This window comes from Oncorhynchus masou, chromosome 7 (assembly GCF_036934945.1).
Source record: "Oncorhynchus masou masou isolate Uvic2021 chromosome 7, UVic_Omas_1.1, whole genome shotgun sequence".
Taxonomy (NCBI): domain Eukaryota; kingdom Metazoa; phylum Chordata; class Actinopteri; order Salmoniformes; family Salmonidae; genus Oncorhynchus; species Oncorhynchus masou.
Genome location: NC_088218.1, coordinates 9,636,565 through 9,659,049, shown reverse-complemented (window position 1 = coordinate 9,659,049; position 22,485 = coordinate 9,636,565). Strand labels below are relative to the sequence as shown.

The 22,485-nt window shown below is 41.9% G+C and overlaps 1 protein-coding gene and 1 pseudogene across 1 annotated transcript; both read left to right on the top strand.

The window, feature by feature from the left end:
• The first annotated feature begins 4,027 nt into the window (after positions 1 to 4,027).
• LOC135543197 (zinc finger protein OZF-like) lies at positions 4,028 to 13,140 on the top strand. Its single transcript, XM_064970305.1, has 3 exons — positions 4,028 to 4,149; positions 5,138 to 5,380; positions 8,389 to 13,140. The coding sequence occupies exons 2-3, from the start codon at positions 5,284 to 5,286 to the stop codon at positions 9,744 to 9,746; spliced, it is 1,455 nt and encodes a 484-aa protein (XP_064826377.1). The 5' UTR covers positions 4,028 to 4,149; positions 5,138 to 5,283; the 3' UTR covers positions 9,747 to 13,140.
• Positions 11,902 to 22,185, top strand: LOC135542958 (uncharacterized; annotated as a pseudogene).
• Positions 22,186 to 22,485: the final 300 nt, after the last annotated feature.

Genomic DNA, 22,485 nt, shown 5'->3' with positions numbered 1-22,485 from the left:
GGGCTATGGGAAATACTGCCCCCTTTGGATGAATTGTGTGCCCAAAGTAAACTAAAAAAAAAATGTCAAAAATTGCTAATATATGCATATAATAATTATTATTGAATAGAAAACACTCTAAAGCTTCTAAAACCGTTCGAATTATGTCTGTATGTAAAGCAGAACTCACAGGGCAGCCATTCTCCCAAACTCTCTCTCTCTAAGAAAGTTGCTCCAACTTTGACGTCATCGCCCCCACCCTTCCCAACCAGCTACGGATCTGGGAACAGTTTCTATTTCTTCAGCACGCTCTCCTTTCGATGAGACGTGGAACGGAGAAAATAGCACGAGCTTTGACTGCTTGGTGGGCAAAATACTGAGGTGTCACGAGTTTTCAGGAGCGCTCTGTAAAAGGGACTTTTTTTTTCCGGTCTGGCTGGGCAGAGTTCTTTATAAATGTTTGAAAATTTAAAGAGAGTTCCAATGATTTAATCGCCAATTGTTTTGTACGTTAAAAACATCCTAAAGCTTGATTCTGCACTTAGTTTGACCAGTTTAGTCGACATATAATATGTAAATTTGAAGTTTTGATGCATTTTCAGAGTGGATCAGAAGTCCTTTTTGGGTAATTCACCTGAAGATGTTAGCTTTTGCTAATACAAAGACACACCAACAGCAACCAAACGTTATATTAGGTAAGTATAACTCCTTCCACGGCATTCTTGGAAGACCATCAAAGGTAAGGGAATATTTATGTTATAAAATTGTATTTCATACAATCCAACATAGTAGAGAAATAATGCTAATGGCTGAGCGCCTGTCTCAGATTATTGAATAGTGAAGACCTGTAACGTTAAAAATAAATGTAACACAGCGTTTGCATTAAGAAGAAGTGTATCTTTCTAAATATATGTAGAACATGTATATTTACAGTTTATGATGTTTACAGTGAGTACAAACATTTTCAATTTTTGAAACTGCCTCCGGTCATTTCCTTCCACATTTTTTGAGCTCAATGTAAATGGAGATTTATGGATATAAATTGCATATTATTGCAAAAAAACATAAATGTACTGTGTAACAGTGCTATTACTGTCATCTGATGAAAATTTTCAAAAGGTTAGTGAATTATTTTTCTTTTAATCCTAAAGTTTGTGATTGTGCTATTTTGGAGAACATTGGCTACATATTTATGTTTCTAGTGGTGGTTTAACATAAATATGTGCTATTTTTAAATGTAAAACATTTTAAAATTCTGACATGCTGGGTAGATGAACAAGGTGTTTATCTTTCATTTAAGCTATTGGACTTGTTAATGTGTGGAGGTTAAATATTTTTAAGAATATTTTTGCTTTCCCTGCGCCACCGTTTGGGCTGAAGGGGGGGGAGGGGTTCCTAGTTGGGAACCCGTAGCCCCATATGGTTTTAAAATAGTCTGACTTGTCCTAGTGTAGATTTAAAGTCAGGATGATTTAATCGAGATCTAAGCAGTGGGGAACCATGAGGGCCTTCAGAGAAGGCTAAGGCTTGATAAAAATGTATATTTATTTATAAAATTACTTTTTAATTTGTATTTCATCTTAACAATAATTGTAATAATTTTCTGATTTCATCTCTTCAGTTGTTTTTGGAAAGAGAAGGGTTATTAAGAGAAAAGCATATCCAATCAGGATATTATTTGGTGGTCTCTGGGTAGAAAAATCTAGATAGCTCAGCCATCTAGCCATTGGCTAGAGTCATGGGTAACAGCATATATAGAGTGTGTCTGAAAGTGGGCCTGTTGACAGAAGTGGGAGGATCAACAGAAGTGAGTGTTTGGAAAGTGAATCAGCTAATTGAGAAGATTTGTTGCCACTCAAGACCGTTTTGTGTGGCTGATATGATTGTTGAACAACCAGTTGATTGTTTGACAACTAGCATTTTAGCTAAGCAAAACCCTAACCTTTTTCCTAACCTTAACCTCATCATCCTAACCTCCACGTTAATTATCCTAACCATTTTTGTAACCTTAACCTCATTATCCTAACCTGCTATGTTAGTTATCCCAACCTGCTAGGTTAGTTCTCTTAACCTGCTTTGTAAACATTACACTGACCAGCATGGACCTGGGTATGGCTGATCTGACCAATAATGGAGTGCTGATGTTAAACTTCCACCTTTCCAGACACAAGTCTCTCACCGTTGCCGATTGTTATAGACCCCCTTCAGCCCCCAGCTGTGCCCTGGACACCATACGTGAATTGATTGCCCCTCATCTATCTTCAGAGCTCGTACTGTTAGGTGACCTAAACTGGGACATGCTTAACACCCCCGCCATCCTACAATCTAAGATAGATGCCCTCAATCTCACACAAATTATCAAGGAACCTACCAGGTGCAACCCTAAATCCAAAACCATGGGCACCCTCTTAGGTATCATCCTGACCAATTTGCACTCTAAATACACCTCTGCTGTCTTCAACCTGGGTCTCAGCGATCATTTCCTCATTGCCTGCGTGCGTAATGGGTCCGCTGTCAAATGACCACCTCTCATCACTGTCAAACGCTCCCTAAAACACTTCAGCGAGCAGGCCTTTCTAATCGACCTGGCCCGGGTATCCTGGAAGGATATTGACCTCATCCCGTCAGTAGAGGATGCCTGGTTTCTCTTTGAATGTGCTTTCCTCTCCATCTTAAATAAGCATGCGCCATTCAAAAAATGTAGAACTAAGAACAGATATTGCCCTTGGTTCACCCCAGACTTGATTGCCCTTGACCAGCACATAAACATCCTGTGGTGTTCTGCATTAGCATTGAATAGCCACCCCGATATGCAACTTTTCAGGGAAGTCAGGAACCAATATACAGTAGTCAGATTAGGCTACAGGTAAAACAAATGTTAAAAAACACTGGCTGTTCTTGACAAGCATATTCAGTTAATATTCATATTTAATTCAGTGATTGAAATGATGAGCCCATCCCTCAGTAGCCTATTCCAGCAGGCTATTGGGTAACAAGCACTTCTTATTGAAGAATTGCCTCGCTTTCATGTTGAATAAATTAGTCTGGAAATTTGAAGTAAGCAAGCTGCTAAATCGTTCAGTTTACATACTGTAGACTATCTGATATGATATGTAGGTCTATCAGGCTACCTGCCTTTATCCAAGCAATCTATGGCAAAATGTAATTCGAAACATAAACCCAGCTTTTAGTCTGTTGCCTATGTCTATTGAAATGACAAATCAGTCTCACAAATGGGTCATTTATAACGGCTGTAGTCTTACAATCTGGCAGATAATAACTGCATAATTTCTATAAATTTGCCTAACATTCGTTTTTTTTAATGTTCATCCAAATGTTTCTTGCTCAGAGATTTCGAAATCCTCTGCCAGCTTTCATCACTCAAACTCTCCTGTCGGATGTATCTATAGCTATGCACATGCGTAAAGGCAATGTATTTACAAAAATAAACCTGATTCAATCCCTGAATGCTGATTGGCTGAAAGCCGTAATATATCAGACCATACTCCAGGGGTATGACAAAACATTACTTTTTACTGTTCTAATTACGTTGGTAACCAGTTTTTAGCAATAAGGCACCCTTGGGGTTTGTGGTATATGGCCAGGCACTTAGAACAGCCCTTAGCCGTGGTATGTTGCCCATATACCATACACCCTTGTGCCTCGTTGCTTAATCAAGTCGACATTCATTGATAGAAAATGATATGGTGAGTTTAATAAAGGTGTTATGAAAAGGTCGTATAATATGTGTTATATCTGGAGTTTCCTCGGACAATGAGGTTCATCTTCTTAAGCAGAAGATTCCTGGAGTGTTTGGATGACTAAACCGTGTGTTGATGGAAAGGAGGAAAGTCAATCGGTTTTACTGACGTTGGACGAAGAGTACCAACCTACTTGTCTTTTTGCTATTTATTAGGATCCCCATTAGCCGCTGCAAAAGCATCAGAGTTGTTCACTTCTTTCATTATATTCTCAAACCTCGGCTTGGTCTGATTTCAAGCCTTCTCGCAAGTCTCGCGTTGTTGCGTCTCTTGGTTAGGAACTCTATGGCTGAAGTGGGGGAACAGGAAGTTCCGGCCAGGGCCGCATCTTTCTTCATAACAAAGAAAGTGGCAGAATTGTGCAGTAGAGACGATTACTTTTGTCTCCTTTTCAAATGGATTGATACAGGTATGCACGTTTAAATATAACGTTTAAACTTTGTAATATCGAAAGAACATGTCATAAAAAAACGTTAAGGTATTATCACGTTTAGTTAAGGTTTTATTTTTGTGTCAAACTGGGTGAGTGAAGAACGCAATAAAAAAAATAATGTACAATTCACATAACGTTAGCTAGTTAGAGATTTCGGGCTTGCCTGAGTGGATGTACATAATTTCGTCTAAGTAATTTCATAAATAATCAATTTATTTGAGATGTCGGAGTTTGTTTTACTTGTCGTTATTGGTTTTGTGTCAAATGAGCTGCAAAAATGGCGAGCTGGGAAAATGGTGGTGCCCACTCTGTCTGCGTCAAAGAGAGACAATTTCACGGTTGCACTACTGTTTTGAAGCTGAATGTGATGATGATCAGTTTTCTACATATGTAGTAATATTCAGACACATTCAGTTTCCACCTTGATCTATAATTGTTACTGGTGTGAACGGGAAATTCAATTGGTCTTTGAATTAAGTAATACATTGAAGAGAAGATTATTCGGGAGAATCAAATGTGTCACATGCCGAATACAACAAGCGTTGAACTTAGGGAGGATCAATGCAAATAGTTCAGGTAGCCTTTTGATGAATTGTTCAGCAGTGTTATGGCTTAGGGGTCAAAGCTGTTAAGGAGCCTTTTTGACCTAGACTTGGCGCTCCGGTACCGCATGCCGTTAAAATGGTACATAGAGCTGCCTAAAACTGCAACCTTGTACTAAATGGTTTTTGTCATTGATGTGAATTTGGGAAATCTACTATAGATTAAGTGCATTTACGTTATGTAGCCTAATTTATAGTGTGTACTCGTCAAATGTGAATGAGTGTTTTGCTGTCAATGCTAAGCTACCAGACCTGTTGAAATTAGATAATTGAACAAGAAAAAATATATTTTTTGAGAATAAAGAATGTACCTGAACTGCCAAGACAATTACTTTTGTGTCCGTGTCTCTTTATTACTACAGGCCGACTCAGATTAAGTCTGAGGCTGGTAACATCAACAGTGAGGACAAACCCAGCCTGCCTCTCTCCTTCCACACTGAGTCCAAACCTACAATCACTGGGTCCTGATTGTGACAGTGGAGCCCAGTTTGCACTGCAGGATCCAGAGATGGCATCAGTGAAGTTGGAAGACTGCAGTCAAACACTGGAGCTGAATGTCAACATTAAAGATGAAGAAGAGAAGATTGGGAAATCTGTTTCTCATGGTAAGCACAGTTTCTATCTAACTAAGTTTGTTATTCATTCCAACTTCCCACTGTGCATGAGAAGTTGAAGTAGAACTGTTTCATGATGAACTGTTTCATGATGAACTGTTTCATGATGAACTGTTTCATGATGAACTGTTTCATGAACTGTTTCAATGAGAAGGTAGATGTCTGTCCTGTGTAGCTCAGTTGGTCGATCATGGTCCTCTCATCGCCAGGGTTGTGGGTTCGATTCCCATGGGGAACAGTATGAAAAAAGTATTGTAAATTTGTAATACTTTAGGAGATAAAGAACATTGTTTTCTTCATTACATCTTTCACATTATTATGTAGTTTACGGTGGTCCCCAGTCATTTGGTGTTTGTTACAAGAACACAACGAGAAGAGACCGGAGTCTTTTGAGTCACTCACTGTCGTGCAGCATGCGCCAGGTGATCTAATTACAGTATGGAATTCACAACTAAATGTTTGCCAGCTAGATATCTTAAACCTATTAAGTTAAGTCTACAATGTGCTAAATGCTCTGCATTTGCCCATTTTGTTTGCTAATTTAGTAGCTAGTTAGCTACCTAGCTAAGTGGCTAGCTTCTTCTAAAATCAAGTATTTGCCTGGTAACAGCAGAGAATGCCCTCCTGGATCAAGAGCCCTGCAGGCTAATAGTCATTTGGGGTGCAGCAAACTCAGTCACTTTTTTGAGTTCCCTGTATATTTGTATAGTTTGTCCGTAACTGTACAAAATGTTTGCACCACGCTCATTAGCATTTAGTTTTCTCTATGAGGATTCCTTAGTACTTGTTAGCATTTTGATAGCATTCTGCTAAGTCACTTTTTAAACGGGTGTAGTCAACTTGTGCTCTAGGTAATAAATAAAGCACATCGCGTTCATAAATTTGCCCATTTAGATCATTTTTCATTATGAAACTTACCGCTACTAGTTTCCCAAAACAGAGGTCTGAGCCAGTAACGTGTGTCAAACGGTGGCTATAAAATATATTTTTGATGTAAAACTTTTTTGGTTACTACATGATTCCATATGTGTTGTTTCATAGTTTTGATGTCTTCACTATTATTCCACAATGTAGAAAATATTAAAAATAAAGAAACCCTTGAATGACTAGCTGTTCTAAAACTTTTTACCGGTAGTGTATATCTGCAGAAATAAGACCGATCCTGCTTGTGTTGCCTGTTTGTTTAATAGCCTACTGATTCCGTGAGCACAAAGCCTCACGCAACATGTCGGAAAAACTATTTTTAATATTCAGCTGTTTTTTTAATATCTTTGCAATGCTGTGATGAAGGCTTAACCAAACGATTCAACAGACTTGGTTATGCTTATTTATTTAGTGTTGTTTACGTTGTTCCAAATAGTCACAACTTTTTTTCTTGTACTCTAACAGCACCTATTTGGAACACCCAATATGCACTCAGTGTTTGCTCCTTACCTTCTTTTTCTTGATCTCCAGTGTTTTCCACAACTAGTCACATTTATTCCACACATCTGACTTCCCCTTTACCTACTGAGCAACCAGTAAACATTCTCCCATTTTCAAGTTCGTCACGTCCTCTGCATTCATTTTGCTGTTACGGTGTTCTGAGTTTGTTATAACCAATTTATTTATGTGATTACGATATAGGTTAGGCCCTATTGGTCAGGTGCATGCGATGTATACATGTGTCACAAAGAGAGGAAAAGTTGAGGGAATAGAGAGTGTTTTTCCATAACATATGAGGGATTTCAGCAACAGAACTTTTCAGTCAGAAATGGCTGTAATTATGTTGCAGCTTCAGTACAGTGGACAGCGTGATGAACACTGTTGATGTTCTGTGGTGGTCGCTGCAGCAGGGAAGAGAGAGACAACGTGTGCTAGTCTTTTTTTTGTAAGTCTGAGCACAGTCGTATCAATTGCGGTCGAACTCACTCTCGTCATTTGTGTGTCTTAGTTTAAGAGCAGTTTTATTAAATAATTATCAGACAAGCTCAGTGCATGTGGTTGATTTGATTAAAACACGTGTCTATATATGGAGAAATAGATGGTACATTTTTTTTTCGACCAATCGATTGGTGGAAAGAACAGACTACTCTTGGTGCCCTAATGGACTGTGCAAGTTGTTTTTTGAAATGTGTTTTTATTTAACCAGGTAGGGTAGTTAACAATTTACAACTGCGACCTGGCCAAGATAAAGCACAGCAGTGCGACACAAACAACAACACAGAGTTACAAATGGAATAAACACGAGTACAGTCAACACAATAGAAAAAAGAAAGTTATATACAGTGTGCAAATAGCGTGAGGAGGTAAGACAATAAATAGGCCATAATAGCGAAGTAATTACAATTTAGCAGATTAACACTGGAGTGATAGATGAGTAGATGATGATGTGCAAGTAGAAATACTGGTGTGCAAAAGAGCAGAAAAGTAAATAAAAACAATATGGGGATGAGGTAGGTAGATTGGGTGGGTTATTTACAGATGGCTATGTACAGCTGCAGTGATCGGTTAGTTGCTCAGATAGCTGATGTTTAAAGTTAGTGAGGGAAATATAAGTCTCCAGCTTCAGCGATTTTTGCAATTCTTTCCAGTCATTGAAAGTATTCCACAGAGCGGCTGGCCCATGTTGACTCAAAAGATGGATGTCCTTTGGGTGGTGGAATGTTCTTGAGACATAAGGGAAAATGTTCAGCATGAAAAACCCAGCAGCATTACAGTTCTAGACACAAACCGGTGCACCAGGCACCTACGATCATACCCTGTTCAAAGGCACTTCAATCTGTTTTCTTGCCCATTCACCCTCTAAATGGCAGACATTCGATCCAAATGATCTTAAGCCTTAAAAATCTTTCTTTAACCGGTCTCCTTCGCTTCATGTATACCGATTTAAAAAGTGGTTTTAACAAGTGACATCAATAAGGGATCATAGCTGTCACCGGGTCAATCTGTCATGGAAAGAGCATGTGCTCATAATATTTTGTACCACTGACTTTTTTCTTCTGGTGCTGTTCACACAGGTCACGTTGAGACATCCTCTACATCCAGAGAGCAGAAGCAGGAAGATCACAGAGCTAAGAGGTTTCACCACTGCCCGCATTGTGAGGAGATTTTCCCATATCTATCAAAGCTAAAAATACACCTAAAAACACACACAGGAGAGAATCTATATTCCTGTACTGACTGTGAGAAAAGATTCACAACATCACATTCTCTGACAGTTCATCAGAGAGTGCACACAGGTGAGAAGCCTTACTCCTGCTCTGCCTGTGGGGGGAGATTCTCTCGACGGAGCCACTTAAAGAGACACCAACATATACACACAGGAGAGAAGCCTTACTCTTGCTCTGACTGTGGAAAATGCTTCGCAACATCATCTGACCTAACAGTTCACCAGAGAACACACACAGGAGAGAAGCCTTTTTCCTGCTCTGACTGTGGGGGGAGATTCTCTCAACTGAGCAGTTTAAAAAAACACCAACATATACACACAGGAGAGAAGCCTTACTTCTGCTCTGACTGTGGGAAGAGTTTCTCCCTATTGGATACCTTAAAAGCACATGCACGTATACATACAGGAGAAAAGCCTTACTCTTGCTCTGACTGTGGGAAGAGGTTCTCTCAACGGAGCAACTTAAAAATACACCAACGTTTACATACAGGAGAAAAACCTTATTCCTGCTCGGACTGTGAAAAGAGTTTCTCCCAATTGGATAAGTTAAATAGTCACCAGCGAATACATACAGGGGAGAAGCCTTACTTCTGCTCTGACTGTGGGACTTGTTTCAGCCAAATTGATACGTTAAAATGTCACCAGCGAATACACACAGGAGAGAAGCCTTACTCTTGCTCTGACTGTGGGCAGAGTTTCTCTCAACACAGCAGCTTAAAGAAACACCGACGTATACACACAGGAGAGAAGCCTTACTCCTGCTCTGAATGTGGGACGAGTTTCTCTCTACAGGACAGCTTGAAATCACACCAACGTATACACACAGGAGAGAAGCCTTACTTCTGCTCTGACTGTGGAAAGAATTTCTCTCGACACAGCAGCTTAAAGAAACACCAGCGTATACACACAGGAGAGAAGCCTTACATCTGCTTTGAATGTGGGAAGAGTTTTACAACATCAAGTGCTCTGACAGTTCATCAGAGAGTGCACACAGGAGAGAAGCCATACTCCTGCTCTGACTGTGGGGGAAGTTACTCTCGACTGGGAAACTTAGAAACACACCATCGTACACATACGGGAGAGAAGCCTTACTCTTGTTCTGACTGTGGTAAATGCTTCACAACATCAAGTGCTCTGACTGTTCATCAGAAAACACACACAGGAGAGAAGCACACCAACGGATACACAGAGAGTTTTGCAGATTAAAATCTTACGTTTTCGGTGGATTGACAATGGACCCGTTTTAAAGTATCCTTTTTTGGTAACAGTTCTCTCAAACCAGCTATGATTAAAGTCACTCCATCACTTAATTCTCATTAAAGAAGTGGTAAGTGAATTGGATCAAATGAAGAAAGTGTAGAACACTATTGTAATCCTGTTGTTTCTCACTGTGAGAGAACTGTGCAGAGGAAAAGGAGCATTACAGAATGTTAGCCTCTCTTTACTGATCAGTGTGCATCTTGTCTGTTTTGGTGTTTTGTTAGCGTCTACTGCAAAGATATTGAGATGACCTTGGATTGGCCCTTAGTGTTGAATATCATCTTAGGTTTCTCTTGTTGAAACAATGGAGTCTGATGGTTGACTGGATAGTACTGCTTCCCTCTAGTTTTCTGTGGGAATGAGCACGTACACACAGCATGTATGAGAGAGCTGGTGTGATGATCAGTTTTCATATATATATATATATATATGAAGAAATGTCAATAGAAAAACAATTAAAAATAAATTGAATGCAGCTACTTCGCTGTTATTCTAGCAACACGGTTTCACGTGACTGTTAGCCGTAGTTGGCTGGCAAGCAAGCAAGGGATAACAAACGACTTGGTCACGTCCATAGATACAGAATAAAATTACTTTGACTGGATCCAGTCTCTGGCAACCTATCCAATAGAATGAACGGACATCTTTTCTCAGACAGTCAAAATCATGAATCGGCATGATTTTTATGGATATACACAAAGAAATGTTGTTAGAGAAATGGGTAAAACGGCATGAAATGCAGCTAGTTTGCTGTGTTACAGCGTCCATTTGAAATGATTGCGTTTGCTGTGTAGATGGCTAGCTTCTCTGAACAGTGTCCTGACCAGAGAGCACATTTTCTATGCCATGCGAAATCCAAAACAGCTTGCAGCTACTTTGCTGTTATTCTAGCTGCACTGTTTGACCTGTTTTCAAAAAAATAATAATTGGTAACACATTGTATAAAAGCAAATGTACACTAGGGATTGTGGACAACGGTACTCTTACCTATGACCGCAGCACAGCCGTGCTAAAAAATTGTTTTCGTATAGTCTGTGATGTGCCATCTGTAAATACGAATACATTTGTTTAAATTACGAGCCTAGTTTGTACTTCTGCATAAGTACTTCTGCATAAGTGTTGCTCTCCACTTTTCTGGAGGACTGAGTTTTGAGATCAGTGGAATTAGAGTATGTTAGCCATCTAACTAGCTAGGTAAACAATTAACCACATGGGTTTTCTCCATCTCCTTACATACTAAAAAAAAACATGTTTCTGGATCACATCTTCAAACTAAGGGCAAACATGGTATCTGTGACAGGGAGACGCATCCATCCATGATGTATACGGGTAAGGTAATGTAGCTAGCTGGACTTTCAGATATTACACGTTTCTAATTTTGACAGTGGTTTCATTTCAAGTTAAAGTGTACTGTTAGCTATCTAGCTAACGTTAGCTGGTTGGCTCGCTAACTTACATTATGTGTATGATGTTATTATTCGTATCTCAGAGCCATTTGCTTTGCTAGTTATAGCCTAATGTTAGCTAGCTAACATGAACCTGGTTGGTTAGCTACCTGCAAATTCATGCAGGGTAGTAACATCATGAGTTGGGATTATGGTTAATTGTTTACCTAGCTAGTTACACATCTTATTAAAAGACTCCAGTATGTAAGTAACCATTTCCGTTGCATTTGTAAATTCAGTCTGAGTATGCCAGAGCGCAGAATAACTGATGAATTTATGAACACTCAACACCAGTTGAATATGGCCAGTGTCCTCTCATTTGTGTCTGGATGTAGCTAGCAAGCAAGCCAATTTTAGCCAGTTAGCTGTGGGGCTAAAGCTTAAGAGGGTGTGAACGATGCTGAATGGGCAAAGAAGAGCTTTCCAGTTGGTACCAAAATTTTCAAAGGCCATTTTCTCAGAAGTGAGGTTACAAGTATTAAGTTAATGGCCGAGCTGGTCGCCCGGCCAAACTGAGATATTGGGGGAGAAGGACTTTGTCAGGGAGGTGACCAAGAACCGAATGGTCACTCTGACAAAGCTCCAGAGTTCCTCTGTGGAGATGGGAGAACCTTCCAGAAGGACAACCATCTCTACAGCACTTTGCCAATCAGCACATGACTTCCCGCTTAACGTTTGTGAAAAGGCACCTAAAGGACTCTCAGACCATGACAAACAAGATTCTCTGGTCTGAAGAAACCAAGATTGAACTCTTTGGCCTGAATGCCAAGCTTCACGTCTGGAAGAAACCTGGCACCAGCCCTACGGTGAAGCGTTGTGGAAGCAGCATCATAGTGTGAGGATGTTTTTCAACCGCAGAGACTGGGAGACCAGTCAGGATCGCGGGAAAGATGAATCCTTGATGAAAACCTGCTTCAGAGCACTCAGGACCTCCGTCTGGGGCGAAGGATCACCTTCCAACAGGACAACACAGGAATGGCTTCAGAACAAGTCTCAATGTCTTTGAGTGGCCCAGCCAGAGCCCGGACTTGAACCCAATCAAACATCTCTGGAGAGACCTGAAATTAGCTGTGCTGTGACGCTCCCCATCCAACCTGACAGAGCTTGAGAGGATCTGCAGATAAGAATGAGAGAAACTCACCAAATACAGGTGTGCCAAGCTTGTAGTGTCATAACCAGGAAGACTTGAGGCTGTAATCAATGCTGAAGGTGCTTCAACAGAGTAAAGGGTCTTAATGTATATAAGTATTTTTATTTTTTTTTGTAAACATTTCTAAAGACCCATTTTTGCTTTGTCATTATGGGGTATTGTGTGTAGATTACGTAACGTAACAAAATGTGGAACAAGTCAAGGTATCTGAATACTTTCCGTATGCAGTGTGTGTGTGTGTGTGTGAGAGATGCGGTAGCCTACCTTGTTCAGTTTAATAAAGTCAACGCAGTATTCATATTATTATAATGGGTTATGCATAATAAGCTAATAGCCTCTGTCTCTTGTGCAATACTCACCTGTGCTCTGCTGGCCTTTCCTTAAACCCTCCTTAGCTCTTGGACTCGCATTTCTTCCTCTAATAGATTATTGGAAGAGAGAAGCAAGCTCTTTTTTTTTGCTGAATATTAATTACAGCAGCCAATAGAACTCACAGGTAGTTTGAAAGAGCCAATGCTCAATGGTGGTAGAATATATAGTAGTTATTGATTCACACCCATAACCATTCAATCTTCGTGAAGAGAAAGCCGTCTTCATCTTATTGTAGTCCTACATTATCATATTGTAGTCCTATATTATCATATTGTAGTCCTATATTATTGTAGTCCTATATTATTGTAGTCCTCTATTATTGTAGTCCTCTATTATTGTAGTCCTATATATTATTGTAGTCCTATATTATCCTAGTCCTTATTGTAGTCCTATATTATCCTAGTCCTATATTATCCTAGTCCTATATTATCCTAGTCCTATATTATCCTAGTCCTATATTATCGTAGTCCTATATTATCCTAGTCCTATATTATCCTAGTCCTATATTATGTAGACCTATATTATTGTAGACCTATATTATTGTAGACCTATATTATTGTAGACCTATATTATTGTAGTCCTATATCTTATTGTAGTCCTATATTATTCTAGTCCTATATTATTCTAGTCCTATATTATCTTATTGTAGACCTATATTATTCTAGTCCTATATTATCATGTTGTAATCCTATATTATTCAAGCATGTCATTACAATAATAAAGATGAGGACAACAGGACTTATTTAACTGTTGAAAGTCAGGAAGGAATGAAGCAACCATAGAAAAGGGAGTTAGACTAATAACATTAGGGGAAATATTATGAATCCATACGCATCCGCCTACTAATTATACAAATGTCAAATAGGCTCTATTCAACTTTGTATGCCGCATGTCCTGCACCAGATTGGCATGTTCTCTCCACAGTTCATGGAATGAAAGAGGTGAGTAATTCCAGACCAGATAATACAATATAATACAGTCCACACTCAAAGATTAGCCTACTGGAGCTAGTTTCATATATTTACCCAAAAGAGCATAGCTGCATCTATGGGCTTTTATGTTTTTCTGTGTGCAATGTGCGTCAGCCTATATATTATAGGCTATGTATTGGATAATGGCACAATCATTTGGGGCCCACTCCAACGACACTAACCACAGTCCTATCTCACACACCTCACGCTGCTTTGCACTCAGTCAGGGCCATAACAATACCAGGAAGAGGAAGACTTGGGTCATCTTATCAATTGAGACTGATTATCTTAGAGGGGGTGAGTGGTGACTCGGCCTAGTTGGAAGGTATAATAATGTACTTGTATTTGCATCTGAAGCGTCCAGCGGGTTGAATAAATCTGGTTTGTGCTTTTACTAGTTGTCCGTCTGTTTCTACTCTGTTCGTTCAGAACTTAACAATCATTTCATTGAGACTTCACTTGGTAAACTTGATATTGCTCACCCAGCAGAGAATCAGGGACGAGAGGCATCACGATATAATAAGCAACTAATTCTCAAACCCTGAGTAATTTAACATGTAATTTATTCCAAATGACATGACCCTCCCCTGAAATAAATGTACAAATTTCTAAACCCATTTTTCTCCAGGTAACAATTGTCAATTTCGATCTCTCCCTAAGCGACTTTTGTTTTAATGATATACATACCTTGAAACGCTTTATTAAATTGTCTTTTAAAACTAGATGTATTATTTTTGCCATTGATGAATAATGTATTTGGATAACTGCATCGAACTTGCATTGATTGCAACCTGCATTGATCCGCTAATGACAAATTCATATTCTACATTCATTTTTGCTGCTCAGTCAATGGGTTATCTATACAGAAAAGGTTTGAATTCATAGCATGCTAAACCATTTAAATGTCTATCTACCCCAATACATGTCACTATACCTCTACATGCCAATTCGCTAGCCTCCTTTCATATTTAAATAAAACTGAAATAAAACAAAAAATATTATTTTAAAGTGTTTTCTATGGTGCAAAAGTCCAGAGACTATATTACTACCACAATTCAAGTATGACCCACTTACTATTGGAGAATACAACCAGAGAGGAAGCTCTCTGGAGAATGCAACCAGAGAGGAAGCTCTCTGGAGAATGCAACCAGAGAGGAAGCTTACCCATTCCATGCCTCATTGTTCAGAGTGGAAGAGCTGTGAGCTCTCCTGTGATGGCCCACATATATCACCTTTCCTATTGTGTTCGTAAGCACCACAGCATTTTAGGAAGCCATTGTTCAAAATGTGTTCATACGTAATATTATAATGAGAGGGGGTGTGGCCTGCACAGGGGAGGACCAGGAGGTTGAGCTCAGACTTCTTTTTGGACTAGCATCCTATCCAGAGGTTCCAGATTACCATTGAGTACAAACCCAGCCTGCCTGTCTTCTTCCACACTGAGTAGAAACCTACAGTCACTGGGTCCTGATTGTGACAGTGGAGCCCAGTTTGCACTGCAGGATCCAGAGATGGCATCAGTGAAGCTGGAAGACTGCAGTCAAACACTGGAGCTGAATGTCAACATTGAAGCTGAAGAGGAGGAGAAGATTGGGAAATCTGTTTCTCATGGTAAAACCAGGTTCTAGCTATCAATTATATTCATAAATTAAACCACTATAAATTATGACCCAGTCTATTGCTAATTGAATTCTGACATTACACATCCATGAAGAACTTCCGACTGCACTAATGTAGTTATGAAAGTTCAATCAGTAAGGCTGGTCTGAATGGATCGTCACTTCATTCATCTAGTAAACTCTATGGTGCAGTTCCGTGGACACAGATTGAGCCTAATCCTTGAATAAATTGCACATGTAAACTGTAGTAACTGAAATGTCTTATCTCAGACACGGTTTAAAATAGTCTCAGACTTGTCCTTGTCTAGATTTTAAAAATCTGATTTCCAGAAGGATGATTAGAGTTCATCTAAATTCAGCAAAAAAAAGAAACATCCCTTTTTCAGGACCCGGACTTTCCAAGATAATTCCTAAAAATCCAAATAATTTCCCAGATCTTCATTGTAAAGGGTTTAAACACTGTTACCCATGCTTGTTCAATGAACCATAAACAATTGAACATGCACCTGTTAAAGACACTAACAGCTTACAGACTGTAGGCAATTAAGGTCACAGTTATTAAAACTTAGGAGACAAAAGAGACCTTTCTACTGACTCTGAAAAACACCAAAAGAAAGATGCCCAGGGTCCCTGATCATTTGCATGAACGTGCCTTAGGCATGCTGCAAGGAGGCTTGAGGACTGCCGATGTGGCCAGGGCAATAAATTGCAATGTCCGTACTGTGAGACGCCTAAGACGGCGCCACAGGGAGACAAGATGAACAGCTGATCGTCCTCGCAGTGACAGACCACGTGTAACAACAACTGCACCGGATCGGTACATCCGAACATCACACCTGCGGGACAGGTACAGGATGGCAACAACAACTGCCTGAGTTACACCAGGAACGTGCAATCCCTCCATCAGTGCTCAGACTGTCCGCAATAGGGTTAGAGAGGCTGGACTGAGGGCTTGTAGGCCTGTTGTAAGGCAGGTCCTCACCAGACATCATCGGCAACAACGTCGCATATGGGCACAAACCCACTGTCCCTGGACCAGACAGGACTGACAAAAAGTGCTCTTCACTGACGAGTCGCGGTTTTGTCTTACCAGGGGTGATGGTCGGATTCGCGTTTATCATCGAAGGAATGAGCGTTACACCGAGGCCTGTACTCTGGAGTGGATCGATTTGGAGGTGGATGGTCCGTCATGGTCTGGGGAGGTGTGTCACAGCATCATCGGACTGAGCTTGTTGTCATTGCAGGCAATCTCAACGCTGTGCGTTACAGGGAAGACCTCCCTCATGTGGTACCCTTCCTGCAGACTCATCCTGACATGACCCTCCAGCATGACAATGCCACCAGCCATACTGCTCGTTCTGTGCATGATTTCCTGCAAGACAGGAATGTCAGTGTTCTGCCATGGCCAACGAAGAGCCTGGATCTCAATCCCATTGAGCACATCTGGGAACTGTTGGATCAGAGGGTGAGGACTAGGGCCATTCCCCCCAGAAATGTCTGGGAACTTGCAGGAGCCTTGGTGGAAGAGTGGGGTAACATCTCACAGCAAGAACTGGCAAATCTGGTGCAGTCCATGAGGAGGAGATGCACTGCAGCACTTAATGCAGCTGGTGGCCACACCAGATACTGATTGTTCCTTTTGATTTTGACCCCCCCTTTGTTCAGGGACACATTATTCAATTTCTGTTAGTCACATGTCTGTAGAACTTGTTCAGTTTATGTCTCAGTTGTTGAATCTTATTATGTTCATACAAATATTTACACGTTAAGTTTGCTGCAAATAAACTCAGTTGACAGTGAGAGGACGCTTATTTTTCTGCTGAGTTTAGATCTAACAGTGGGGAACCATGAGGGCCAAAGCCCCAAGCATGGTGATATATATTTTCTGTAATGTTCAGCCATCGTATGCGCATCATCATCTGCGTTGGACAGGGTCATGGGATGGATGGAGTCAAACAGACTCAATGTTTCCCGCAGGCTTTTAAATCTGTTTGACAGCTGGTGAATAACGATGTCAAGGTTTGCATTAAAGACGTTGACTCTAAAACTACTCTCCCCATCAGACAGTCGCTCGTCCTCACATAGCTCATCAAAATGACGCTCGCCTTCCTTCTCCGAGTGTCAAATGCCTTCTGAGCACCCCATTTGTCGGCAAGGGTCTTTGCAGTGACTTTGGCCTTCTCAAAATCATGTCGGAATCCGGACAGGGCCTCTACAATATCCTTGAGTAGTCTAACTGCCCTGTGCAGGTCTGTATCTTTGGCCTGTAGCATTTTGGAGACAACGTTCACACTTTCTAAAACCTCAGTCTGCAGAACGACTAACATTTAAGTGCTGCTGCCTCGTCCATTTCGTCCTTCTTGTCACTTAAAAGCACAATGTTGGTGAGGTCCTTCATTACGTCCACATATCTGCGTCTCAGGGCGGCAAGGGACTCCTATCGAGATGACCAGCGGGTGGGACACAGTCGTTTTAGAGTTACATTTTCTGATACAAAATCAAATATACCCCTCAACACTGACCATCTCTTTATGCTATACCCGAAGAAGGTTTAAAACAGTTCAACAGTATCATATTGTTAAAACTGTTTAATCTCTTGCACATTTTTGATAGAGTCGTTGAGAGCCAGGTTAAGATTATGCGCTGAGCAATGCACATAAACAGCAAGCGGCTCCTTTTCGGATATTCTGGCCTGCACACCCGAATACACCCCACTCATGTTAGCAGCTCCATCATACCCCTGACCACGACGTTTTGAAATATCCAGCCCCTTGTCCTCTTTGCTGCCGAAGGTTTTTATGTTGAAGTCTCCAGAAATCCCAAAACAACTCTGATGGTCAGATCTGTGGCGACATTATATTTGCATCACTTAACATATAGCGATAAACTTGGCTTAACTGGCTTACTTTTTAAAAAACCTTTATTTAACTAGGCAAGTCAGTTAAGAACAAATTCTTATTTTCAATGACGGCCTAGGAACAGTGGGTTGACTGCCTGTTCAGGGGCAGAACGACAGATTTGTACCTTGTCAGCTCGGGTAACCTTTCGGTTACTAGTCCAACACTAACAATTGGCGACCCTGCCGCCCACCACATCCGGGGTGGTGTCCATAATAATAGAAAAAAATGGGGCTTCCTGCATCTCTGCCTGAATGTCACACTTCACTCGCTCGGCTAAGATATAAATCAGCTAATTTTGGATTTGAGGACTGAGACGTTAACGGATCCTGCGCGGCGTTCTTAAAGTTCTTTCAGAACTGGCTTGTAAAATGACAGCAGTTCAATTATACAGAGAAAATTCCCACTGTTGACCTGCCCCAGCATTTCACAGTGACCCAGCTGAACGCCAAATTACGTAATGCAAGTGTGGGAGTTAACATTAACTATGCGCTCCAACACCTGTCGCCAAAGATTTGCTGCGTTACGCATTACCCATTTCTGCGCCAACAGTACCATTGAGCTTCCATTGCTCATATACCAAACAGGCACCCATGTGAATCTGGGATGTCTCATGACATGCTATTTTGGGTGTTAGATGGCGCCAATCTCTTACCCCAGTCACCCACGCATCAGAGAAGAAAGGGGCTCTCTGATCTCCAAACAGCCAGCAAGGCTCACAATACGCGCAATCTAGCTTGGCCAAATAACATAGCCATGTACGTGGTCATTTGATTCCAGCCTTGGTCGTAGTGGTGTGATACAACTCGGAAAAACACTGCCTTTCATCATCTATTGGGAATGGGCCAGTAGGTTTACACGAGCCTAATGCAATAACGTGCCGTTTAACTTTTGCATCGACTTTTGTTGCATAATACAGTTGGATAGGTAAAAAGTTTCCTCAGCCGCCACAATTCTAGCCTCGCCCTGCTCCTCTTCCTCCCCGCCCGGCCCGGGGAAAGCTTGTCCGGCCTGGCTTGTGCTCAGGGTCGTATCCACCGATACCTGACAACCTGTATCCTCCTCTGTCAAAGTTGCTTCCTCTGGTACGATGGAACAGCATTACATTACATTTAAGTCATTTAGCAACAGCTTGGCCTTGGCTCACTTGACCCGCTAAAAGCTGCTGCTGGTGATGATAAACCTACATCCTCTTCTGGTCCTGTTGCATTGCTTGTGCTAGCAATGACAGCACTTGAACTGCATTTGAATCGAACTGCATTTGAATCTAATTTAACACATTTTGAAACCGCCTTTGCTTTCTCATTTTTGATCCTTGATCTTTTGGGCTTCACTTTTGTGTTGATACATTGCTGATTTTTAAATCCGTAATTTTCTATTCTCGACATTCTCTCATTGTTTTGTGCCCGTTGTCTCTTGATAGCTATCTCTACTGTTGCTTAAAATGATGACAGAAACAACAAAGCTTTGGAGAGTATTTGCACAATGAATCCCAGAATGCATTTCATTATCTTAACATGGTATTGAAAGTATTGAATACAATTATTTATTAAGCAAATTAATTTGATTTATTGTCATCAATACACTAAAATATCATGCTGACTTATGGAGTGACAATACGCGGAATTCAAATTACATAGTGGGCCTGTGGCTCCTTAGATCTGGGCCCGTCACCGGGTTCATACACGATGCGGGTCCTGGTGCAACTGCACCGGCTGAAGCTACGCCACTGGATGGTATACAGAACATTTGGTAAAATATCAAGTCCTACAATATCAAGTCCTTATTATTATCCTGATACTGATCCGAGATGTCATCTGTTATGCGAGAGACAGAAACATGCGGCTTGTAGTCCTAAATTTAGATTTTGAAAAAGCCTTTGATCGGGTCTCGCACCAGTACCTCTTTAAGGTACTGCAAAAAATGGGTTTCCCTGACAGGTTTTTAGCTTGGGTGGGACTGCTGTACGGGGACATCACCAGCAAAATCCTTGTAAATGGGCATCTGTCAAAAGCAGTGGGAGTACACTGCGGCGTCCGTCAGGGCTGTCCTTTATCTCCTCTTCTGTTCGTGGCCTGTATTGAACCACTGGCACAGGTCTTGAGAAGGGACCAAGGGATCAGTGGGGTGGGTATCCCGGGGAGTGGGGGGATGACCGCCAAGTGCGTCTTTTACATGGACGACGTCAACATTTTATGTACCAACCTTTTATCCGTCGACAGGACTCTGGACAGGACTGACTGGTACGGACGAGCCACTGGGGCGAGACTGAACAGAGACAAGACAGAGGCCCAGTTCTTCGGACCATGGGCAGACCCAGACTTGACCAGACTACCTCTGACAGTCAAACGGACGGACATAAGGGTACTGGGGGTAAAGTTTGACCGGGGGGAGGAGGGAGCGGCAACTGGAGTGGAATCCTGGGGACAGTAAGACAGAGACTGGGTTTTTGGGGACTACGACAGCTGACGCTTGAGGGCAAGGTTTTAATCATTAAAGCTGTGATTTTACCTGTGCTTTTATTAATCAGTTCTGTTTTTATCCCCCCTCGAAGGAGTATTTTAGACCTGGAGCGGATGCTTTTCTACTTCCTGTGGGGAGGCAAGTGGGAGAGACTGAGGAGGGAGGTGGTCAAGAGGCCCAGGTCCAAGGGGGGGAAGGCTTGCCTGACCTCTACTTGTTCCTGGGCAGCCGCTACACAGCGTTACATCTGACCCTTGCCACCTCCCCGGTCAACAACAAGACTCAGGCCCTCGCACGGTTCTGGCTGGGATCTTACCTCAGGACTCTGAGGCTGATCCCAGTCGACCTGCGAGCCCCAGTCTCTTTCCTGCTACCCCCGCCCTACGTCCAGCTCCAGAAGTTTTTAAGACATTTTAAACTGGAAAAAGAAACAGTCACGGTTTTAACAAAACACCGCTCTCTTCTCTCTCTTGTGCAGGATCGGGAACCAGTATGTCCAGTGCGCGGGCTCGCTATAGGTGAGCCCACAACGGTTTGGCGCAACGTGGCCCATCCTGCTCTCCTGAATCGGCATCGGGACCTGTCCTGGTTGGTCGCCCACGAGATCCTCCCGGTCAGGGCCGTTATGCACTCACGGGGCATGGCGAGGATATCCGCGTGCCCCCGACCAGGCTGCGGCCAAGAAGAGTCGGTGAGGCACATGCTCTGGGAGTGCAGAGCCGCCAGGGACCTGTGGAAGGAAGCAGGCCCCTGATCACCTCGTGTCTGCCAGCAGGGGAGGACCTAACACCTCAGCTCGTGCTGTATGGGTTGGGCCGAAGGCCCATTCCATCGAAGACCTTCACCAAGCTCTGGTCCACCCTCACGTGCCTGAAGGAAGCACTGTGGTCCTCCCGTAACCTGCTGGTAGCGAAAAACGTAGAGACCACCCCCCAGGCACTGGCCATGGTAGCCACGGAAGCCCTGGGGTGGTACGGAAGGAAGGGGGCCTCGACCCCAAGCGAAGGGTCCCCCACAACACCCTAGGTCCCGGCGGCCACGGCCTGACAGCGCTGCGGCGCCTAGGGCGATGCGCCTAGGGGAGGGATCCCCTCTGGGCCCCGAAGGACGGGAAGATGATCCATTCAGAAGAGCAGGATGAGGTGAGCTTGATAAAGACTCACCCCGCTCCTGTACAAGGGACTGAAGACAGCCTTTTAACAAAGTGGCTTTTTAACATGTTTTTCATGTCTTAAAAATGTTTTACCTTTGTTAGATCATTAGTACACATTTTAAATGGCCTTTACAGATTTGATGTTTTTACAAGGAAAGTACTTTTATTCATAGTTGTTTTCATTGGTTTTAACAACATGTACTTTTTAACAAATTTAAACGTAACTTTCAAATGCTGTGTTTTATGCTTTTTTGCCGTTTTTATGTGTATAAATGACGTAAAAAATGTATGAGCTGTTTTTAAAGGAATTGTACCAATAAAACTTTTCCAAAAGAAAAAAATCAAGTCCTTATTATGGCAAGAACAGCTCAAATAAACCATTTGTTACAGAATTTGAGTTAGTCCAACATAATGCTGGAGCTTTGCTTTCAGCACCTTGGAGTGAATCCTTACCACCGCTGCACCTGGCTATCAGCCACAGGAGCCTCGTCTGGCAGCTCATTCGCCCTCATTTACTGCCTTTTTAAAAACATAGCTGATATGGCTGACTTGCTTAAACAAATATGGTTTCTATTGACTTCTTGTGGATTTGTGTAATTCGATAAGAACCGCCTA

Excerpts from the sequence above, each read along its gene's own strand:
- LOC135543197 (XM_064970305.1), top strand. The coding sequence starts at position 5,284 with ATGGCATCAGTGAAGTTGGAAGACTGCAGTCAAACACTGGAGCTGAAT. Across the intron at positions 5,381-8,388 it reads TGGGAAATCTGTTTCTCATG|GTCACGTTGAGACATCCTCT; the intron begins GTAAGCACAGTT and ends CTGTTCACACAG.